This window comes from Nomascus leucogenys, chromosome 18 (assembly GCF_006542625.1).
Source record: "Nomascus leucogenys isolate Asia chromosome 18, Asia_NLE_v1, whole genome shotgun sequence".
In the NCBI taxonomy this organism is placed as follows: Eukaryota; Metazoa; Chordata; class Mammalia; order Primates; family Hylobatidae; genus Nomascus; species Nomascus leucogenys.
The window spans coordinates 100,484,697-100,498,562 of NC_044398.1; the positions used below are offsets into that span (position 1 = coordinate 100,484,697).

Here is a 13,866-nt window from a genome sequence, read left to right on the forward strand (position 1 = left end):
TAATCTCAAAAAATGCATATATTGGCTGGCATGGTGGCTCACGCCTGAAATCCCAGCACTTTGAGAAGCCGAGGTGGGCAGATAACTCGAGGTCAGGAGTTCAAAACCAGCCTGGTCAACATGGTGAAACCCCATCTCTCCTAAAAACACAAAAATTAGCTGGACATGGTGGCATGTACCTGTAATCCCAGCTACTCAGGAGGCTGAGACAGGGGAATCACTTTAACCCAGGAGGCGGAGGTTGTGTGAGCAGAGATCATGCCACTGCACTCCAGCCTGGGCGACAGAACAAGACTCTCTTTTTAAAAAACAAAAAACAAAAAAAAACACATATTGATACCAAAAACCTATGACCTTAGAAAAGACCAAAAGCACACAGATTCCATTCTACAGCATGTGGTCACTGCAACACTCCACCATACACACAGAGAAGGACAGCAAAAAGGCAAATAACATCTTAGTATTACAAAAAAACCTGTCCTGACCTCGGGGATTTGGTGGCCACACACTGAGAATGCGAACCACTACTGTAAAGAGCAGGTGCTGGACGACCTCCCAGCAGCCAGACAGATCCTGCAAGATCTCAGGAGTCATCAGCTTCCCAAAAGGACCTAAAATCTGAAGGAAGGGGGAAGGGGAAAGAGAACCCTGAAGACAAAGGAAGCAGGCAGGAGAACGTGTACCCTGACTTGCCGCCATCACCAGGCTAAGGTACCCAGACGGACCCCAAGGCCCTCTAAGAACAGCCCCAGGCAGAGGGACCTCTTCTGGGAGTCACCAAAGGAGCTGAAACACACACACACACCTGCAGACAGCACCTCTCAGCTGGGCTCTGCAGAGAAAGCGCTCCTGGCCAAGTACTTGGAGTGACCACAGCAGCCCTTCGTGGGGACCCCAGCACCTACGAGCCCGGGAAGCTCCTTGCATAGCCAGGCACACACCTCCTTGCTGCTTGGAGCTGCGCAGCACAGCGCTGCTCAGATTGCTCCCATCAAAAGCCCTCCTCTCCTGCTCAGCACACATTAACATCCCTAGCAATCACACTAGGTATGATTCAGAGCCCCTAGCTATAGACTGTTGCTGCCTGCCAGCATCTCTGCACAGGTTTTCTAGAGACAGGTGTGGCGAACCGCACAGAGCCGTGGTCTTCCCCACTTGCTGGGGTGGCCCAGAGCTCAGCTCCTTCCTCTCATTCCTGCCGACAAGTCTCTCAAGTCGCATGTGTCCTGTCCCTGCCTGGCCAGGCCCTCAACTCCCCCTCGCCTTGGGCTTCCACTCCAGCATGCCTTCCTGCAGGGCCCTCTCCCCACCCCCTTGGGCTCCTCTCTGCCCACGCAAAAGGGACAAGCAGGTAAAAATATTAGGAGGGAAGTCCTTCTTACCAGATTAAGATGGAAAACAGAAAATATAAATAGGGACAGGATGGATTTGGTAAGAATTTGCAGCTTCCATACAAACACACAGTATCAAGACTGGAGAGAAACTGAAGAATGCTTGCAAAACATACAACACGGAATAGTCTCCATACACACGGCTTTTAAAAATCCATGTTAAAAAGATGCACCAGCCTGGCCAACACAGGGAAAGCTTGTCTCTATCAAAAAATACAAAAATTAACCAGGTGTGGTGGCGGGCGCCTGTAATTCCGGCTACTTGGGAGGTTGAGGCAGGAGAACTGCTTGAACCCAGGAGGCAGAGGTTGCAGTGAGCTGAGATCGCACCACGCACTCCAGCCTGGGTGACAGAGCAACACTCTGTCTCAAAAAAAAAAAAAAAAAAAAAAAAAAAAAAACAAGAAAAAATAGTCAAAGGACACAAAGTACCTCAAAAAAGAAACACAAATGGTCATGAACACAGGAGACATCTGCCTCAATAGGAATAAAACAGAAATTCACAAGTTTGTTTCTGGAGCATCAAACAAAACACTCTCAGGCAGGCAAGAACATTGGGAAAGGCAGACTCTTGGCACCCCCGGGACAGATCCCCAGCCCTGAAAACATGCACGCCCTCGATCACACGCTGCCCCTGGCACTCACCTTAAAAGACATAAATGGACAAGTACGGAAAGCTATGTAGAAAAGAGGGGCTACAACAGTGAACCTCATAAACTCCCAAGTGGCCAGGTCCAGGCCGCGTCTGTCCACACCACAGTGACTCCACAGCCACAAGCAGCAGGTCCAAATGCCCGGCAGAGGGGGGGAGCGCCCGGCGGTCACAACCCACTCAGCCCCTGGGCCGGCTGCCTCCTACGCATCCATTTCCAACTGTGCACTCCCAATGTGCTCCTTGGCCAAGCGCCCAAAGCTGCTGAGGGAGGCCGTGACAAGGCAAAGGCACCCACCATAAGCCCCCACGTGTTCACGCTGCAATTCTGCAAAGAGCATTGCTTATGTCCGTAAGTTCTTACCAAGGGTTTCCGCCAGCCTGCTTTTCCAACAACAACCTCTTCTCATCTTCGGAAAACTGTAAGTCCAGTTCAAAGGAGTTCGAGTCCAGATCGTGAATGTACTGCTCTATGTTGCTGCCTGACCTCTGGGGCAGGCCCGCGTCCGAGGCTGACAGGGAGTGTGAGGAGGAGGACGAGGACACCTGCATGCAGCCAAACTGGCTCAGGAGATTGTCATACTGCAGAGAAGAAGGAAAAGTGAGAACCGCACCTTCACCTGCCTCTACAGTCCTCAAACCCCAGCCCCTCCTGGCACCGCTGCTGTCAGGCCTCGGGAGCTCACACACAGCAAGGCGCAAGGTGACAGGGTGGGCAGCCCTGATTCTCCTCCATGGGACACCTGGCCACAGAACCGAGGCCTCACTGGATCCTGCCTGGTCGGGCTCCTCTTCCCATGGGAATCAGGGCCAGAGAGGGGCGAAGCCTCAGATTTCCTCTCCAGGAAGAGGGGACCTGGGCCCTTACCCTGCGGGCCCCGTGAATGCCAGTGCTGCCCCCCAGAGGTGGGGGCTGGGATGCCTGCTGGAAACAGAAGGGGCCCCAGGAGGCTTGGCGGCAGATCCATTGCACCGGCTGGCAGGCAGGCCTCCAGCAAGACCTCGTTGGGCCCCAGGTGTCTTAGGAGTCTGAGTCTGCAGTAGATGCTAAATATTTTGATTTGACTAAACACATTCAATTGTTTAAACGACATTCCTTTTAATCTCAGCAAAAATAAACCGAACTTACTGTAGACAACGCTGTCACTCTAGGAAAATGACAAACTAGTGTCGACAACGGAAACTCACTCATAAACGTGCCAAGCGGACACAGCCTGTGCACTAACACGCTCCTGACGCTGCCAAGGCCAGAGAGTCCCTGGGCAGGGGCAGCCACCTCCCCGGCTACAGGCCCCACATCTGAGCTCTGTTGAGGCCACGGACAAGGGGAAAGAAAAGGTGCCACCAGCAATGGCACCATCAGCAATGGCTGGGATAAGAGTGCGGCATGACCTTCCACGTCCTCCGTGCCTCCAGACGCAGGCCCTGGCTGCTGTCCCATAGAGCTCAGCCTGTCTGCAGCCCCACACAACCCTCCACACACGGAGCGCCCCCCATGTGCTCACACTCCTAGAGCTGCACCATAGCCGCGCCCCACAGCCCTAAAGCCTCGCACCCAGCTGGGCTGGAGCAAGGTGCTCGCCAACGGGCATGGTGGAAACGGCTGACGCTGCTGGCCCCTCCACGCTGACCCCTTCACGGGGCGTGGGCCTGCCCAGCCTGCTTGTCTCCAACACTGTCCAACAGTCACCCCGCCCTGGCACGTGCAGGACCTCAGGAGAGCAGGAGCCAACGAACCACCTGCTCTCCTCCCGCCATGACCCAAGGGCAGGTACCACGGCCAAACCCCTGGCTGAAGGGGACACCCAGTGCCCGTTCCCCATGAAGGAGGGGGTGCGGCCCTGCAGGGAGGAGGAGGTACAGCCCTGAAGTCTCCTTCCATGCTTGACACCCTTTGCCAAGACTCACTCACTGTCCCCGTGTGAGGTCTGGCCTGGGAGCTCCCTGTCTGGACCCACTCCAAGGCTTTCAAACCACACAGCTGTTCAGAGCTAAGGATGGGCCATCTAACAGTCAGCTGCCAACACATGGAGTCCAACTTCATAGACAGCAACAGAAGCCACGTATCAAGCAGCCCCAGCTCTCCGTAGGCCCAGGCACAGGGGCCTGCGCAGGTATGCAGCAAGTGTAAGCACACACACCCCCACATTCAGAAAAGCTCCCCAGGCACTGAGAATGGAGACAACTGATGCCTGTGCTGCTCCTTCAGAGCCTAGCTACCTCCCTGGGAGGAAAGGAGCACAGAGCCCACGGGAGAACAGCCACCAGCCAGTCCCGAGCACAACCTCTGCAGCAACAGCAGGCCCAGCAGGAGGAGCACTGCAGCCCCACGGCACCTGCCAGCCGTGACCAAAGACCATGCAGGAGCAGCTGGGTGGCACAGAGGGTGGGGGCGAGGGCCTCGGGGCTCCCACACCTCTGCATACATGAAAGCTGCAGGTGGCCACGTCAGGCAGCACAGACTCTGCTCCCCAAGCCTGGCTCCCTTAGAGTTTGGGCTCAAAGGATGTCGGGAGGATGAGGGGCGTTACACAGCAGGTAGGGGCGTTGGGAAACTTTGACACTAGCAGAAATTTAGCTGTGGATGACTTTTAGATAAAATCTACAATTCCCAGCTGGGTGTAGTAACTCATGCCTAAAACCCCAGCAGTTTGGGAGGCCAAGGCGGGTAGAGCCCTTGAGGTCAGGAGATCCACACCCGCCTGGCCAATGTGGCGAAACCCTGTCTCTACTAAAAATACAAAAATTAGCCGGGCATGGTGGCACACACCTGCAGTTCCCGCTACTCGGGAGGGTGAGACAGGAGAATCGCTTGAACCCAGAGCGGCAGAGGTTGCGGTGAGCCGAGATCGCGCCACTACACTCCAGCCTGAGTGACAGACCAAGACCCTGTCTCAAAACAAATAAATAAATAAAATCTGGACTTCCTCAGTCATGGAAAGTGGAACTCCGTACACGGTGCCAGTTAGAGTAAGCCATGGTGACAGAAGTCAAACCAGAAAAATGGATCTCATGATAACAACACTTAAGTATGAGGAGGTCACGGTGGGGGTGGCAAGAGGAACTCAGAGGAAACAAGGCTGAAATGGGCGACATGCCTGCCTCTCACAACACCCTCGGTCCCTTGGGCACACGGTCCACGTTCTCTACAAGAAGCTCAAAGAGCAAAGCGTGCTGAAGACGCCATGGCTGTGGTCAAGTTGGGAGACCAGCAGCCTCAGAGCCTACTCAGCACTGAAGCAGACGGTGCCAGTGTCCCCGCCAACGCCACGTCCCAGAAGTTCAAGCACACAACACTCGGGGGTTTCTGTGGAAAGACAGGCAGTGTTCTGGAGCATCTTGGACGCACAGTTGTACAAGCACCAAGCCAAGCGCAGATGCGACAGGCCGGGCAGGAGGCCCCGTACCTGGGACGCCGGGGCCAGTGCCGGGGGTGCTCGGTGTCCGGTTCTAGCAGCACCCTCTGCGTGGAAACTCACTAGCCTGTTCCCGGCCACGGAAATGAGGAAAAAACGACCCACCCAGCACCTCACCCGCCACTGCCTCACGGCAGCAAAGACTACAACCACCAACAGGCCTGCCGCACTGGCAGAGACACCCTCCCCTTTCGGCTACAAATCACACGTGGGTCTGGCGCACGGGCATGAAGCCACCCGCCTCGCCCGCCATCCCGGCCAGCTTACATTGCCATAGCAGTCCTCGTCGTCTTCCGACATGGCCGGCAGGTAAGCGGTGAGCTTCGGAGGCGTCTGCTGGTGCAGGTTCTCCCACGTGACGGACTCGAAGAACGGGTGTGCTTTAAGAGGTCCGTACCCTTCCATTTCCTCACAGCCTAATCGCTTTGTGGCGTCTAAAACCTTAAGTAACAATCAAGACAAGTCACTGCCAGGGTGAAAACGTGATTCTGACCAAAGAAACCCAAACCTGGTAGCCGGGCGTGGTGGCTCACACCTGTCACCCCAGCACTTTGGGAGGCTGAGGCGGGCAGATCACCTGAGGTCAGGAGTTCGAGACCATCCTGGCCAACATGGTGACAACTCGTCTCTACTAAAAATATAAAAATCAGCTGGGCGTGGTGGCCCACGCCTGTAATCCCAGCTACTCGGGAGGCTGAGGGAGGAGAATCGCTTGAACCTGGGAGGCAGAATTTTCAGTGAGCCAAGATCACACCATTGTACTCCAGCCTGTGCGACAAGAGCAAAACTCCATCTCCAAAAAAAAAAAAAAAAAAATTTATCTCATCTCATTATAAGTCTCTTTCAATTTCCAAGTGCCTGATTCTTGACAGGAAATTACTGTAGCAGGAATAATAAAAGAAAGTAATATTTTAAAATAAACGGAAATTACTGTACCATTTAGCATTTGCTCAACACTGCACAGCATTTTAAGTTACTGATGCCGGAGCGACTGGGGTTATGACGGTGCAGATGGCTGTAGACCCCAGTTCGTGACATCTGTACAGTTCAGCTTTAGAGTCAGCTACAGGAAAATTTGAAAGACCGGCCCAGGTAAAACAGAGAAGAGAGGTTAGCCTGGGAAAGGTGTATCAGTTTATATTCTAGAAACAGAAGTTTCCTGACCTTCCTGTGCTTTTGGCCCTGGACATCCCTCCTTACCACGACTCTGGGAGCGGGGTCAGTCCTGCCCCTGCAGGTGGCCCCAGGATCGCTAGGCTCCACAGCCACTGGCTTCTCCCAACCTGTCTCACCTCTTTCCCCTGGGCTGTGGTGTGGGCTTGATCAGTCCCTGGAGGAGACAGCTCTGCGGCCTTCGAGGGTCCCAGCAACACCCACTCCACAACCGCAGGAGCATGCTGGTCCCAGTGATGATTCGCTCTCTTTGTTAATTACTCAATTTTTCTTGTTTTAGGATTTTTAACTATACACTGTAAAAGAATCCTTGCTGCTGTTCATTGTATTTTGAGACTGAGATTCCTTTTCACCTGTGTGAGGAAAGGGGCCGAGCCTTGAGAGGCAGCACAGGATCCCAGGGTCTGCCTCCCCGTCCAGTTGCTCTGTGGTGGATGGAGGGGGCGGGGGGATGGGGAACGGTACCGGGTACTCTCCAGCAGATACTGAGAAGTGAAAATAAGTACTCAAAACTTTGGGTTTTTGGTTTTGGTTTTTTTTTTTTTTTTTTTTTTTTTTTTTGAGACGGCGCCTCGCTCTGTCGCCCAGGCTGGAGTGCAGTGGTGCGATCTCGAGTCACTGCAACTTCCGCCTCCCGGGTTCAAGCCATTCTCCTGCCTCAGCCTCCCAAGTAGCTGGGATCACAGGTGCCCACCACCGTGCCCGGCTAATTTTTATATTTTTAGTAGAGACGGGGTTTCACCATATGGGCCAGGCTAGTCTCAAACTCCTGACCTCAGGTGATCCGCCTGCCTCAGCCTCCCAAAGTGCTGGGGTTACGGGCGTGAGCCAATGTGCCTGGCGAGACGAGATGTAATTATCTACACTCACTATTAACCCTAAGAACACCATTTTTTGTGAACACAGGAGCCTCCAGGAAAGCCACTCAGAAAGCAGTTTCAGAGGACTCAGGGTGTCCGGGATCACCTTTCCAAAAGGAAATTCACAATATTTACCAAAAGTTTCTCCACGAGGTCTCTTGCCTTAGGGAAGAATTTTTCTGGAAAGTCATACTCCAACTTAATGATCTTCTGAAATATAAGATACTCGTTTCTGTAAAATTTAAAAAAAAAAAAAGTCATCCCAGGCAGGGTCCCAGAAGCCTCCACACGCAGGGATGAGCGCCCCGGCCTCGCAGCATGGCAAACGCACCCCGGCCCTGCACGCCGAGAGCCCCCCACCTGGGCACGGCACCAAGTGCTGCCCTCCCCCACCCACCTCGCTGCTGGGAGGGACTGCCGGCCGGTGGGGTGCACCCCAACAGGCTCCAAGGCCCAGGCAACGCTGTCTCCTTACCCAGCTCGGAATGGTGGGAGTCCTGCCACAAGCTGGTATATTATGCATCCAAGAGCCCAAAGGTCTGAACTTTAAGGTAGGGGAAAACAAACAAACAAAGACATGTGTAAAATATAAGCGACAAGCCCAGTCCATTTTCCACTCTGTCTCCACGGCCCCAGTTTCACCTCTAACGCACTTCTAGACCTTTAAGACCAGTTGGGTGTGAGGGTGGAGAGCCCGCCCTCTGGAGAAGCCTCCCTGCGGCCTGGGCCCAGAGGGTCTGCACGCAACAGGCACCGGCGGTCGCTCAGCTGTCCCCAGAGCTTCGCCGCTTCCAACAGGGCTTACCAACATCTACATACACCTGTCATCCTGAAGCAGAGCAGAGCTCACTCCTGGCACCACGTGGCTACAGACCAGGCAGGGGGCAGGATGGGAGAGGATGGGGCTGACCCTGTTCCAGTAAGACAACCAAGAAAGCTGAAGGAAGCGCCCTCCGGTCAGTGCTGGTGGAGGGCTCGCCAGGGGCAGGAAAGTGCGGCACAGGCAAAATGAATGACCGTTAACATTCACACTTGACTTCCTTCAGTGTTTAGTTCAAATGGGGAGCAACAAAAGAAAACAGGCAGCAGAGCCTCCGCCTTTCAGTGTGGAAGCAGCAGAGAGAAGAGGGGTGCCGGGGGCAGAGCTGTGCCTGGCACCTTCACGGGGTCCCCTCCAGAGCGTGGAATTTAAGCAGAAAGGGATTTTGGGGGTAGCTTTTCACCTCTGTGAATTATCGGATGTTTTATCATAAACACTTACTTTAGAATTTATGTATTTTTTAATACGATACAAAATAGAAGGGGAAGCCAGTATTACACTTCTGGAAAACACATGTACCAAGGGTGTATCAAATAAACGTTCAGTTCGACCAAGTCATGCCGCTTCCCGAATTCCACACCGAGGAATTTAGGGCGGCCCCTCACTCAGCCCAGCACACCCCGTCTCGCCCACTAGAGGGACAACAGGACACCCCCACCCCAACCCCAGGCAAAGAGACCTCCTCCTGCCCGTGCAGGTTGGGTGGCACATCAGACACATGCCAGTGTGTGAATCAATGGAAACCCCTTCAACGCACAACAGTACAGAAACAGGCCCATGAACCACAATCTGTTCATGCGACACAAAACCACACACTGATCAAGACACCCACAAGTCATTCAAATGACCTGGGGAAGCGCCCATTATATAATCATGCAGGGCTCAAAACCGCTTGTCCAATATGACTCAAATGGCATAAAAGCCACGCAAACAGCTACAAAATGCATAGAAAAAATGACTGGAAAGACATATACCTGTGCGTCCAATTACTATCTGTGACTATAAGTGGGATTGGAGACTTATTTTCTAAAAACTCTTCATAATTAATTTTTCTTTTTTCTTTCTTTCTTTCTTTTTTTTTTTTCTGAGACAGTGTCTTACTCTGTCACCTAGGCTAGAATGCAGCGGCGTAATCTCGGCTCACTGCAACCTCTGCCTCTGCCTCTGCCTCTGCCTCAGCCTCCTGAGTAGCTGGGTTCTACAGGCGCTCGCCACCAGGCCCAGCTAATTGTTGTTACTTTTAGTAGAGACAGGGTCTCGCCACGTTGGCCATGCTGGTCTCGAACTCCTGGCCTCAAGCAATCTGCCAGCCTCAACCTCCCAAAGTAATGGGATTACAGACGTGAGCCACCACGCCTGGCCTCTTTCAATTCTTTATAATAAAAGTTCTTAACTATGTTTAATATCACACGATTAAAAAATTCAAAAGCATAAAAAGAGATGCAGAAATGCCTTCCTCATAATCCTGTTCCCTCACCCCATAGACAACTACCATCATCCGTTCAGTGTCTATCCCTTCAGAGAACCTGAAACGCGCAAATGAGAAAACGTGAACACAGATTCCTCCTTTTTCGCGGAGGGCAGGATCCTGTGCGTATGTTCGTAGAGCTTGGAGATCTTTCTGCACCAATGCTGAAGTGGCCTCCACTCTGAAAGTAAAATCCACAAACAAGGAAACGCTGGCTCTTAGGTGGCGACGACACGCACTATGAAAGCCGGGTACGTCGCGCCCCCCACCTGCGGGAGGGACTGTCCTCTGCGTCGCAGGATGCTGAGCATCCTCGCCTCCCCTGCTGGATGCCAGCCATACCCCTGCTCCAGCTGTGACAACTACAACTGTCCAGACAGGGCCAAGTGTCCCCTGGGGAGCAGAATCACTCCAGCTGGGAAGCTCTGACCTAAAGCAGTGTCCGGCCACGCTAAGAACTCAGTATCTGGCTGGCCGCCATGTCTCACGCCTGTAATCCCAGCACTTTGGGAAGCCGAGATGGGAGGATCACCTGAGCCTAGGAGTTCAAGACGAGATCGGGCAACACAGCGAGACCCCATCTCCATTTTAAAAAATAACTGAATAATAATAAAAAGAGAACTCAGTATCTGCTGGTTGAAAAAAGTTAAAAGAACAAAACCGAGAAAGCCTGGAGACAGCCGAGACCCTGAGTGAGTGCTCAGAGTGCTTCCACCCTCCCATCACGTTTGTGCCACGGCCCCACCTCCCACAGTTTTTCCTGAAGCTGTCCAGCTCAGAAATCCGTCTGGGAACTGCCGTCCCCAGAATCATTCATTCTCTCAGAGTGGCTCACTTCACTCCAGGAAGGTGGCCCCTTGTAACCCGGCGGAGCAGGAGAGTGGCAGCGTGGGACTCCTGTGGTCCTGTCGACTCACGAGAGCACCAGCAGCCGAAGCTGACGCCAGCCCTCAGCAGCACTTGCCTGGCCCGGGACAGGAGGAACCCCAGCCCCACCCTCATTCCACAAAACTGCTCCCTAGACTTGAAACTCCAGACTCTGATGCTGCCTCTCAGCCTGCCGCCTGCCTCCCAGCCACCCTAGACAGCACCTCAGACTTCTCACCAACCCTTGTCGTCAGCTCCCTGGACATCCTCCCCCACACCGCCGGTGGTCCCCTGGCTGGCGCTTCTCCGCTCTCCCCTTCCCTGACCTGCACCGGCCCTGCAGCCCCTGTACCATCTGCACTTTTTTCATTTTCACTACGGAGGCTGCCACCAAGGCCCAGCTATGTCTCTCAAAGACCCTCATGCCTGCTGGACGCCTCCCCCCTCCCATACTCGCACCCTCCAGGGCCTCCCTGCGCTCTGCGGGACCCCGTCCCACTGCCGCTGGTGTGTGGCCGAGCAACCCAAAGGCCGGGCTCCCTGCCCTCCACCCCGACAGGGGGCAGCACCAAGGAAGCCACGGCAGCCACGCTTTCCTCACTCTAGTTTTTCCCAAAGAAACGATTAGGCTGGGCGTGGTGGCTCACGCCTGTAACCCCAGCACTTTGGAAGGCCGAGGCGGGCAGATCACGAGCTCAAGAGATCGAGACCATCCTGGCCAACATGGTGAAACCCCGTCTCTACCAAAAATACAAAAACTAGCTGGACGTGGTGGCGGGCGCCTGTAGTCCCAGCTACTCGGGAGGCTGAGGCAGGAGAATTGCTTGAACCTGGGAGGCGGAGGTTGCAGCAAGCCGAGATCGCGCCACTGCACTCCAGCCTGGAGACAGAGCGAGACTCCGTCTCAAAAAACAAAAAAACAAAAACACAAAAACAAAAAAAAACCCAAACGATTCAATCTGCAACCAGAAAGCATCAGCAAACCCAGGAAGCTTAGAATACAACACTAACGTATCACGTGTATGTAAGCCACGAAAAATACGCTTTAAAATGCGAAATGCTAATTTCTTTCCAAGTACGCTTAGCTACTTAAAGGCCACAAAATTCACTCTCTCAAATATTAATTTCTATGTTAAAGAAAAGGGAAGAACGGCTTAGATGAAAGTGGTTACCTCTTACAGGCGGACTTCTCCGTGAGCAGCTCTGGAGAAACGTACTGCGCTGTTCCCACAAATGAGTTGGCCCTGGCTGCAGAGGAGAGAGAAGGTCACACTCGGACTCACGATCTGTGACAATCAAGGGCTGCGCGGTGGGTGTCGCACATGGCGGACCACGCACCCCCAGGAGCCAGACTTGTCCAGGGCACCCCAGGGCTGGCTCACGGCTCACCGGCTCAAAGACGCCTGCCTGACCCCTGGACACCGGCGCCCTGCACCCTGGTGCCCCCATCCGACACGCGCCTGGACAGCGAGCTGCAAACAAATGGCCAGTACATTCTTCCGGTGGCGCCCGCTCAACGGAGGGCATGAGGACACGGCGCTGGCTGGCTCACTGCAGGACCTGGGGTATCCAAACGTGCCCAGGCACACAATAAACATTGCAGGCCAGAACAACCTCCTTTCCATCACAAACAGCTTGGGAGCTGAGGCGCTACAAAGGGAACAAGACTCAGGCCTCCAGCCCAAGGGCCTTCCTCCATAGAGGAGCTGTGATGGAGCAGAGCCACAGCACGAGCTGGCCCGGGGCCACCACGCAGCTGCTGCCCACACCGGCCCTGCCCGTGGGCCGGTTCCGAGTTGTCCCTTCCACCTGCCCTCCTCCGGCCAGGCTGAGAGAACCTCACAGCTTCTGCTGCGGGGACTCATTCCCTTCAGCGAATGGCTTTTCTGCGGACTTCATGACTGCCCAGGTGCGGTGCCTCACGCCTGCAGTCCCACTGCTTTGGGAGGCCAAGGCAGGAGGACTGCTGGAGGCCAGGAGTTTGAGACCAGTCTGAGCAACATAGTGAGACTCCGTGTCTAGAAAGAATTTCAAGAATTAGCCAGGCATGGTGGTGCACCTCTAGTCTCAGCTACTTGGGAGGCTGAGAAAGGAGGATCGCTTGAACCCAGCAAGCTGAGGGTACAGTCAGCCACAATGGCGCCACCGTACTCTAGCCTAGGCAATAGAGGCAGACCCTGTCTCAAATAATAGACAAAAAACAAACACTTTGTGGCTGCATTTGCATCCTGCCAGGACCCTCAATGATCCTGCCAAGAACACCAAGGACATCCGCAAACACGCACCCCGCCCCCGCCGGCCCAGAGGAAAGAAAAGCAAACCAAGAGCCAAAAACAAACGAAGCCATTCAACCCTGCAAAGAATCAAAGAAATGCAAATTCAAACACGACAGCCTATCACATTGGCAAAGGGAAAAAAGAATAAAAATACATAGCGCTGGCAGGGATCTGAGGGGACAGACGCAGCGCTACGGGTGGGGCTGTCAAATGGCATCGCTTCTGGGGGCAATTTTCCAATGAGCATCAGAAGTCACAAAGATGTTTGCCTCCCCGACCCTGCAGCTCCCTCTCCATGCTCTGTCCTTCAGGGTCCGGCGTGGCACAGCGACGAGAGCTGCGTCTGCTGGCGGGACGGGACGCCACTTGCTCCATCTACATGTTCAGCGTTTCCGTTCTTTACTATAATCGAGCGTTGCTTTTGTGACTTGTACTTTTTTTTTTTTTTTTTGAGACGGAGTCTCGCTCTTTCCCCCGGGCTGGAGTGCAGTGGCGCGATCTCGGCTCACTGCAGGCTCCGCCCCCCGGGGTTCATGCCATTCTCCTGCCTCAGCCTCCCGCGTAGCTGGGACTACAGGCGCCTGCCACCTCGCCCGGCTAATTTTTTGTATTTTTAGTAGAGACGGGGTTTCACCGTGTTAGCCAGGAGACTTGTACTTTTTTAAATGCCAGTATTAAAAAGTCTGAAAATATGTTTGTCTCCTATGGAGAGATGTATATAATGCATAATTCAATGACTGAGGTTGTCGTGCAGCACACAGAGCCGTATGTGCTTTTAAACAGCCACAGTGCGCACAAAGCAAATCTGTGAGGCCAACACCCACCCCATCTCTCCGATGAGCGCTGCATAGTGAGCCGCCGTGCTGTTAGGACGCTCGCTGCTGCTGCTGTTCTAAGCTTCCTGCAAGCGAGCTATGGGCTCAGATCTCCCGGAATCCCTCCC

The 13,866-nt window shown here is 53.9% G+C and overlaps 1 protein-coding gene across 4 annotated transcripts in view; it reads right to left on the minus strand.

The window, feature by feature from the left end:
• Positions 1-13,866, minus strand: part of LOC100593010 (3-phosphoinositide-dependent protein kinase 1) — a 71,800-nt gene that overhangs the window by 12,018 nt on the left and 45,916 nt on the right. For all 4 annotated transcript variants that reach the window (XM_030798915.1, XM_030798912.1, XM_030798913.1 and 1 more), the window contains 5 exons: positions 11,820-11,895; positions 7,968-8,036; positions 7,628-7,724; positions 5,727-5,900; positions 2,408-2,625 (listed from right to left, as the gene is read on the minus strand). In XM_030798915.1, coding sequence (XP_030654775.1) covers positions 2,408-2,625; positions 5,727-5,900; positions 7,628-7,724; positions 7,968-8,036; positions 11,820-11,895 — 634 coding nt within the window. The remainder of the gene's footprint in view (positions 1-2,407; positions 2,626-5,726; positions 5,901-7,627; positions 7,725-7,967; positions 8,037-11,819; positions 11,896-13,866) is intronic.